This window comes from Penaeus monodon, unplaced genomic scaffold, assembly GCF_015228065.2.
Source record: "Penaeus monodon isolate SGIC_2016 unplaced genomic scaffold, NSTDA_Pmon_1 PmonScaffold_613, whole genome shotgun sequence".
Taxonomy (NCBI): Eukaryota; Metazoa; Arthropoda; class Malacostraca; order Decapoda; family Penaeidae; genus Penaeus; species Penaeus monodon.
Window position 1 is genome coordinate 2,501 of NW_023661140.1, and position 10,000 is coordinate 12,500.

Genomic DNA, 10,000 nt, shown 5'->3' on the forward strand with positions numbered 1-10,000 from the left:
AAGCGACCAGCATCTCCTGGCTGTCCTTTGAGTCCTATTCTCCCGTCGGGTCCCTGGGGTCCTATGAGCTCCCCGCCGTGGGGTCCAGGAAGCCCCGCTTCCCCGGGGTCGCCTCGGATGCCAGCTGTTCCTGGGAGACCCATGGCTCCCATTTCGCCCTGTGTTTTTTTTTTTTTTTTAGAGGAAAGAGAGGTTTTTGAATTAATGAAATAGGGATTAATAAATAATTAATAGAATTAATAGGGATTATATAAATTAAATTCGTTAATCTAGCGACGTCTGGCATCTAAAGGGGTCGCCTCGGATGCCAGCTGTTCCTGGGAGACCCATGGCCCCCATTTCGCCCTGTGGGTTTTTTTTTTTTTTTTTTTTTTTTAGAGGAAAGAGAGGTTTTTGGAATTAATGAAATAGGGATTAATAAATAATTAATAGAATTGATAGGGATTAGATAAATTAAATTCGTTAATCTAGCGACGTTTGGCATCTCACGGGGTCGCCTCGGATGCCAGCTGTTCCGGGCAGACCCATGGCGCCCATTTCGCCCTGTGGGTTTGTTTTTTTTTTGTTTTTTTTTTTAAGAGGAAAGAGAGGTTTTTGGAATTAATAAAATAGGGTAATTAATGAAATGGGATAGGAACTGATAGGGATTATATGAATTAAATTCGTTAATCTAGCGACGCCTGGCATCTCACGGAGTCGCCTCGGATGCCAGCTGTTTTTTTCTTTTCTTTTTTTTTTTTCTTTTTTTAGAGGAAAGAGAGGTTTTTGAATTAATAAAATTGTGGGGTGAAATTTGGAATAGAAATTGATAGAAATTGATAAAATTGTGGTGAAATTGGGATAGGAATTAATAGGGATTAGATGAATTAAATTCGTTAATCTAGCGACGTCTGGCATCTAAAGGGGTTGCCTCGGATGCCGGCTGTTTTTTTTTCTTCTTTTTTTCTTTTTGATAAAAAAAGGTTTTGGAATTAATACAATTGTGGGGTGTAATTTGGGATAGAAATTGATAGAAACTGAAATAAAATTGTGGGGTGAAATTGGGATAGGAATTAATAGGGATTATATGAATTAAATTCGTTAATCTAGCGACGTCTGGCATCTCACGGGGTCGCCTCGGATGCCGGCTGTTTTTTTTTTTTCTTCTTTTTTTTCTTTTTGATAAAAAAAGGTTTTGGAATTAATAAAATTGTGGGGTGTAATTTGGAATAGAAATCGATAGAAACTGAAATAAAATTGGAGTGAAATTGGGAGAGAAATTGATAGGAATGAGATTAATTAAATTCGTTAATCTAGCGACGTCTGGCATCTCACGGGGTCGCCTCGGATGCCGGCTGTTTTTTTTCTTTTTCTTTTTTTTTGAGAAAAGAGAGGTTTTGGAATTAATAAAATAGGATAATTAATGAAATTTGGAATAGAAATTGATAGAAATTGATAAAATTGGAGTGAAATTGGGATAGAAATTGATAGGAATGAGATTAATTAAATTCGTTAATCTAGCGACGTCTGGCATCTCACGGGGTCGCCTCGGATGCCGGCTGTTTTTTTTTTTTTATTTTTTTTATTATTGTTATTATTATTATTATTATTATTATTTTTTTTGAGAAAAGGGATTAATCAAATTAATAATTGATAAAATTGTGGGATTTATGGTGAAGATTGGGTCCTAAATCCGTGAAAATTGTTGGGGGATTTACGATTTATCTGTGGGAGAAAAATGGGTTAAAATCGTTTCCCTAAAAAATCCCTAAAAAATCCCTACCTTCTTGCCATTAATCCCTTAATTAATTAATTAATTAATAATTGGCAGACCGGGATTTCCTCACAAATCCTTCAAAATTCTTACCTTCTTGCCATTAATCCCTAAAAAATCCCCCATTAATCCCTACCTTCTTGCCATTAATCCCTCAAAAATCCCCCCATTAATCCCTACCTTCTTGCCATAAATCCCTCAAAAATCCCCCATTAATCCCCCATATTCTTACCTTCTTGCTATAAATCCCTCAAAAATCCCTACCTTCTTGCCATTAATCCCTCAAAAATCCCTACCTTCTTGCCATTAATCCCCCATTAATCCCTACCTTCTTGCCATTAATCCCTCAAAAATCCCTACCTTCTTGCCATTAATCCCCCATTAATCCCCATTAATCCCTACCTTCTTGCCATTAATCCCTCAAAAATCCCCCATTAATCCCCCACATTCTTACCTTCTTGCCATAAATCCCTCAAACATCCCTACCTTCTTGCCATTAATCCCTCAAAAATCCCCCATTAATCCCTACCTTCTTGCCATAAATCCCCCAAAAATCCCCCCATTAATCCCTACCTTCTTGCCATAAATCCCCCCCATAAATCCCTATTAATCCCTACCTTCTTGCCATTAATCCCCGGCAGACCGGGATTTCCTCTCTCGCCGACGAGGCCGACGCGCCCCTGGGGGCCCTGGTACCCCTGGCCCTCCTCCCCCGGGGCCCCCACCAGCCCCCGGGGGCCTGGCACGCCGGGGATGCCAGGCTCGCCGGGAAGCCCTGTGGGAGAGAAGGGGCTGATAAATAAGGGAGATAGAGGAGAGGGTGATAAATAAGGGAAGAGAGAAGGGGCTGATAAATAAGGGAGATAGAGAAGGGGCTGATAAATAAGGGGAGAGAAGGGGCTGATAAATAAGGGAGATAGAGAAGAGGGTGATAAATAAGGGAAGAGAGAGAAGGGGCTGATAAATGAGGGAAGAGGGGGAGGGGCTGACTAATAAAGGGGAAGAAGGGCTGATAATGAGGGGAGAGAAGGGGCTGATAAATAAGGGGAGAGAAGGGGCTGATAAATGAGGGAAAGGGGGAGAGGGTGATAAATGGGGGAAGAGGGGGAGAGGGTGATAAATAAGGGAGATAGAGGAGAGGCTGATAAATAAGGGAGATAGAGAAGGGGCTGATAAATAAGGGAGATAGAGAAGGGGCTGATAAATAAGGGAGATAGAGAAGGGGCTGATAAATAAGGGAGATAGAGGAGAGGGTGATAAATGGGGGAAGAGGGGGAGAGGGTGATAAATAAGGGAAGAGAAACAAAGACAATAAAACAAACAAACAAAAAACAGTGAAATAGACAAGAAACCCTTAAAAGAAACCCTTAAAAGAAACCCTTAAAAGAAACCCTAAAAAGAAACCCTTAAAAGAAACCCCTAAAAGAAACCCTTAAAAGAAACCCTTAAAAGAAACCCTTAAAAGAAACCCTTAAAAGAAACCCTTAAAAGAAACCCTTAAATAGAAGCCCTTAAAAGAAACCCCTAAAAGAAACCCTTAAAAGAAACCCCCAAAAGAAACCCCTAAAAGAAACCCCTAAAAGAAACACTTAAATAGAAGCCCTTAAAAGAAACCCCTAAAAGAAACCCTTAAAAGAAACCCCCAAATAGAAGCCCTTAAAAGAAACCCCTAAAAGAAACCCTTAAAAGAAACCCCTAAATAGAAGCCCTTAAAAGAAACCCCTAAAAGAAACACTTAAAAGAAACCCCTAAAAGAAACCCTTAAAAGAAACCCCTAAAATAAACCCCTAAAAGAAACCCTTAAATAGAAGCCTTTAAAAGAAACCCTTAAAAGAAACACTTAAAAAAAAACCCTAAAAGAAACCCTTAAGAGAAACCCTTAAATAGAAACCCCTAAAAGAAACCCTTAAAAGAAACCCCTAAAAGAAACCCTTAAAAGAAACCCCTCAAAAAGAACCCCCTCAAAAATGAAACCCCTAAAATAAACCCCTCCAAAGAACCCCCCTCAAAAGAACCCTCCCCTCCCCCCACAAAAAAGAAACCCCAAAAAGGAAACCTCCTCCGGAAGCCCTGACCTTGGAAACCCTCATCCCTAATGAAACCCCCTTAAAAGAGCCCTCCCCTCCCCCCTCCCACAAAACAAAAATCCCAAAAAGGAAACCTCCTCCGGAAGCCCTCATCCCTCAAGAACCCCTAAATAACCCCTCTCCCCCCCTCAAAAGAACCCTCCCCCCACAAAAAAAACCTCCCCTAAAAAAGGAAACCTCCCCCCACAAAAAAAAAGAAACCCCCCCTAAAAAAGGAAACCTCCTCCGGAAGCCCTGACCTTGGAAGCCCTCATCCCTAAAGAAACCCCCTTAAAAGAGCCCTCCCCTCCCCCCCTCCCACAAAAACAAAGAAACCCCAAAAAGGAAACCTCCTCCGGAAGCCCTCATCCCTCAAGAAACCCCTAAAATAGACCCCTCTCCCCCCCTCAAAAGAACCCTCCCCCCACAAAAAAAAAACCTCCCCTAAAAAAGGAAACCTCCCCCCCCACAAAAAAAAGAAACCCCCCCTAAAAAAGGAAACCTCCTCCGGAAGCCCTGACCTTGGAAGCCCTCATCGCCGTGTCCCGCGTGGGTCCCGTTGTCGCCCGGCGCGCCTCGCAAGCCGGGGTTTCCGAGGAAGCCCTTCTGGCCCTGGGGACGAGATCGGAAGAGATTAGGGGGATTAGGGATTAGGGATTAGGGGGATTAGGGATTAGGGATTAGGGGATTAGGGGGATTAGGGATTAGGGATTAGGGATTAGGTGGAGATTAGGGATTAGGGATTAGGGGAGATTAGGGATTAGGGAGTATCCAGATTAGGGATTAGGTAAGGGATTAAGGAGGGATTAGGTGGATATAAGGATTAGTGGGATTATTTTGCATTTTCTTTAAAAAAATATATCATATCTTAAACTATTTTTTTTTTTTTATTAATATTATTATTATTTTTTTATTATTATTATTAATATTATTATTTTTCTCTATCTCCAATTTTCATTCATTTTCTTTCATCTACAAGTTCATCTTCTCCATCTTTATGTTTTTCTCTTCTCTCCTATCTCCATTTTCATCATTTCTTTCTCTCTTCTCTCCTATTTCCATTTTCATCTCATTCTCTCCCTCTCTCTCTCCTATCGCTTTCTCTCTATTTCTCTCTCCTATCTCCATCTTCATCTCTTTCTCTCTTCTCTCTCCTCTCTCCATTTATCTCATTCTCTCTCCCTCTCTCTCCTATCTCTCTTTCTCTCTCCCTTCTCTCCTATCTCTCTTTCTCTCTTCTCTCCTATCTCCCTCTCTTCTCTCCTATCTCTCTCCCTCTCTTCTCTCCTATCTCCCTCTCTTCTCTCCTATCTCTCTCCCTCTCTTCTCTCCTATCTCCCTCTCTTCTCTCCTATCCCTTTCTCTCTTCTCTCCTATCTCCCTCTCTTCTCTCCTATCTCTCTCCCTCTCTTCTCTCCTATCTCCCTCTCTTCTCTCCTATCTCCCTCTCTTCTCTCCTATCTCTCTTTCTCTCTCCCTCTCTCTCCTATCTCTCTTTCTCTCTCTTCTCTCTCCTATCTCTCTTTCTCTCTCATTCCCTCACCTTTGGACCTGGATTCCCGTCGAAGCCGAGATTACCAGGTCGCCCCAGGTCACCAGGCTGCCCCTTGCGACCCAGCTGACCTGAGTTACCTGGCCGACCTGGCGTACCTGCCTGACCTGTTGAAAGGGGGAGGGGGGGAGAGGGAGGGAGGGAGGGAGGGAGAGAGAGGGAATTATTATCATATTAAAAAGGATGGTGGTGGTGGTGGTGATGAGGGAGGGAAAGAGAGAGAAGGAGAGAGAAAGAGAGAGGGAGAGAGAGAGAAATTGAGAGAGAGAGAGAGAGAGAGAGAGAGAGAGAGAGAGAGAGAGAGAGAGAGAGAGAGAGAGAGAGAGAGAGAGAGAGAAGAGAGAGAGAGAGAGGAGAGAGAGAGTAATATTATTATAGTAAATAGGTGATGGTGATGATGATGATGATAGTAATAATGATAATAATGATAATATTACTAGTAATAATAATAACAACGATAATAATAATAATAATAATAATAATAATGATAATGATAATAATAATAAAAGTAATAATAATAATAATAATGATAATAATAATAATAATAATAATGATAATAATAATAATGATAATAATAATACAGTCTAGTACTAACCAAATTTAATTTTTGTTAAATAAGGCTTAATATTTCAATAAAGTTAATATAATTTAATTGACACTATTTATCAAATATTTTTTCTTGATAAGTTAAATAAAATAGAATTTAATTTCATTATTTCTTGTTTCTTATTCACAACTTTTTTTTAGATTTTCTCTCTTTATCTTTCTCTCTCTCTCTCTCTTCCATCATTCATTCATCTCTCTCTCTCCCCCTCCCTCCCTCCCTCTCTCTCTCTCTCTCTCTCTCTCTCTCTCTCTCTTCCTTCCATTTTCATTCTTCTCTCTCTCTCTCTCTCTCTCTCTACCTCCCACCTCTCTTCTCTCTCTCTCTCTCTCTCTCTCTCTCTCTCTCCCTCCCTCCCTCTTCCATCATTCATTCTTCTCTCTCTCTCTCTCCCTCACCTCCTCTCTCTCTCTTCTCTTCTCTCTCTCTCTCTCCTCTCTCTCTCTCTCCCTCTTCCCTCCCCTCTTCCATCATTCATTCTTCTCTCTCTCTCTCTCTCTCTCTCCCTCCCTCCCTCCCTCTCTCTCTCTCTCTCTCTCTCTATCTCTCTCTCTCTCTCTTCCATCATTCATTCTTATCTCTCTCTCTCTCTCCCTCCCTCCCTCCCTCTCTCTCTCTCTCTCTCTTCCACCATCCATTCTTCTCTCTCTCTCTCTCTCCCTCCCTCCCTCCCTCTCTCTCTCTCTCTTCCACCATCCATTCTTCTCTCTCTCTCTCTCCCTCTTCCATCATCCATTCTTCTCTCTCTCTCTCTCCCCTCATTTATCTCCTATTCCTCCACTCACCTGGAACCCCCATCAGCCCCTCCTCTCCTTTTAAACCTCGGAAACCTGTAGTGCCAGGTCGTCCGTCCTCTCCCGCGCGACCTGGCAGGCCGGCGCGACCTGGCTGACCTTCCTGACCTGACCCCCCCTCGTCCCCCGTATCCCTGGGTCACCCTGGGGCCTGGTCGACCTGGCTGACCTGGGAGACCGGGCTGACCCGGCTGACCTGGGAAACCTGTCATGCCCTGTTGACCTGCCACGCCAGGTTGACCTCGACGGCGATCGCCCTCCTCGCCTTTCGTGCCCTGGGTGGGTAGAGGGGGGGGGGTTAAGGTAGTAGGGTAAGGAATATTAAAATGCATGTACGTATATATTAAATGTACTAAAATGTACTAAAATGTACTAAAATGTACTAAAATGTACTAAATGTACTAAAATGTACTAAAATGTACTAAAATGTACTAAAATGTACTAAAATGTACTAAAATGTACTAAAATGTACTAAAATGTACTAAATGTACTAAAATGTACTAAGATGTATTAAATGTACGTATATATTAAATGCATGTACGTATATGAACACACGCACGAATGCACACGCACGAATGAAAACACACACACAAGAACAAGAACAGTCCCAATTACGACCAATCACAACAAGAACAGCAATCACAACAAAAACAACCACAACAAAAACAATCACAACAAAAACAATCACAACAAAACAACCACAACAAAAACAATCACAACAAAAACATTCACAACAAAAAACAACCACAACAAAAACAACCACAACAAAAACAATCACAACAAAACAATCAACACCACAAACAACAACAAACCACAACAAAAACAACCACAACAAAAAACAATCACAACAAAAACAATCACAACCAACAAACAACAAACCAAAAAACAACAAAACAACCACAACAAAAACAATCACAACAAAAACAACAAACAAAAAACAACAACAAAAACAACCACAACAAAAACAATCACAACAATCACAACAAAAACAATCACAACAAAAACAATCACAACAAAAACAATCCAAACAAAAACAATCACAACAAAAACAATCACAACAAAAACAACCACAACAAAAACAATCACAACAAAAACAATCACAACAAAAACAACCAAACAAAAACAACACAACAAAAACAATCACAACAAAAACAATCACAACAAAAAACAACAAAAAAACAAACAAAAAACAAAAAACACACATCACAACCAAACAAAAACACCACAACAAAAACAATCACAAAAAAAACAATCACAACAAAAACATCAACAAAACAACACACACAAAAAACATCATAACAAAACAATAAGCAACAAAAAAACCCCAAACACACAACAAAACAGTAGAGACAACAGAACAAAAACAATCACAATAAACAAACAGTCCAACAGAGCAAACAGAAAACCCTCACATGCACCAAGTCCCAGAGCCAATAGACAAAACAATACATACAACACACAAATAAGAAAGAAAAAACACATACTCACAACAAAAACTAGAAGAACAGTCAGAACAATGCATCCAATGCACAAAAAAAAACCCCAAAAGCAGCAAACCAAAAGAAAACATCACAACAAAAAACCCAAGAACAAAAAAAAAAAAACAACAAAACAACAAAAACACCCAAAAAAAAACAAAACAAAAAACATCAAAAAAAATTCCAACAACAATCAAAAACAAAACAAACAAGCAAAAAAAAACCCAACGAAAACAAGTCAGCAGTCACTCACCTATAGCCAGAACACCCACTTGCTCGCTCGCTGTCAAGTACGCCTCAAACCCCGTCGGGATGCTGAAGGAGGGAAAATTAGGATAAAAAAAAAAATTTTCAAAAAGAAAGAAGAAAAAATTCCCAAAAAACAACAAGGATTAAGAAAGAGGAAAAAGAGGAAGAGAGAGAAAGAAAAACATAAGAGAAAAAATTAAACAAGGAAAAAATCAAAAATTCCGGAGTGCCTAAGGAGGAAAAAATTATGAGGAGTAGAGATGAGAGAGAAATTGGATTAGAGAAAGAAAGAGAGAGAGAGAGAGAAAGAGAGAAGGGATAGAGAGAGAGAGAGAGAGAGAGAGAGAGAGAGAGAAAAGGGATAGATAGAAAGAGATGAAGAGAAGAGAGAGAGAGAGAGAAGGGAAGAGAGAGAGAGAGAAAGAGAAAGGGATAGATAGATAGATAGAGAGAGAGAGGGGAGAGAGAGAGAGAGAGAGAGAGAGGAGAGATAGAGAGGGGGAGAGAGAGAGAGAGAAAGAGAGAGAGAGAGAGAGAGAAAGATAGAGAGAGAGAGAGAAGGGATGGAGAGAGAGAAATAGAGAAAGACAGAAAGAAAGAGAGAGAAAAAAGAGAGATATAGACAGACAGAAAGAGAAAAAGAGAGAGAGAGAGAAAAAGAGAGAGAGAGAGAGAGAGAAAGAAAGAGAAATATATATATATATATAGAGAGAGAAATATACGCAACGAAAATCGACCTAACCTGGCAACCCTGGCTCGCCCTTGGCTCCAGGTCGACCTTGATCTCCTCTGCGCCCTGAGTCTCCGCTACGCCCGTCCTCACCTAGCTCGCCCTTGATGCCTGGGAGACCCTGGAGGGGGGAAGGGTAGAGGGAGGGAGGGGGAGAGAGGGAGAGGGGAGGGAGAGAGGGGGGGGAGAGGGAAGGGTAGAGGGAGAGAGGGAGGAGAGAGTGGGAGAGGGAAGGGGAAGAGGAGGGAGGGGGTGAAGAGGAGGGGGGGAGGGAAGGGAGGGGAAAGTGATATTAGTTGGTGATTTTATATATGTATGTATGTATATGTATACACACACATTCACATACATTCACACACACACACACACCCCACACACACACACACAACCAACACATATATATATAATATATATATATATATATATTATATATATATATACATATATATTTTAACATATATAAAATATATTTTATATATAAAATATATATATATATATATATAACATATTCCATAAGTTCAAATATGATTAAAAAAAAAAAAAAACATTATGAATAAAATCCAAAAAAATAAAAAAAAGTTTAGATAATTAGATAGATAAAATTAGAAAAAAATTAGAAAATTTGAAAATTTAGAAATTAGATAAATTAGAAAATTTAAAAATTAAGATAAAACAAAAAAAAGAAAAATTGATAAATTAGATAGATAAAAAAAAAATGATTAATAGATTGGACATAAGAAATTAATTAAATTCAATAAATCATTCTATAAAATT

At 39.9% G+C, this 10,000-nt stretch overlaps 1 protein-coding gene across 1 annotated transcript in view; it reads right to left on the reverse strand.

Moving 5' to 3' along the window:
• Positions 1 to 10,000, reverse strand: part of LOC119571402 (collagen alpha-1(I) chain-like) — a gene marked incomplete at its 3' end in the record, with an annotated part of 36,195 nt that overhangs the window by 1,846 nt on the left and 24,349 nt on the right. The window contains 6 exon segments of the mRNA XM_037918724.1: positions 1 to 158; positions 2,371 to 2,528; positions 4,341 to 4,431; positions 5,363 to 5,478; positions 6,761 to 6,877; positions 9,239 to 9,347. The exon segment at positions 1 to 158 is cut by the window's left edge and continues 11 nt beyond it. Of these exon segments, the coding sequence (XP_037774652.1) occupies positions 1 to 158; positions 2,371 to 2,528; positions 4,341 to 4,431; positions 5,363 to 5,478; positions 6,761 to 6,877; positions 9,239 to 9,347 (749 nt within the window).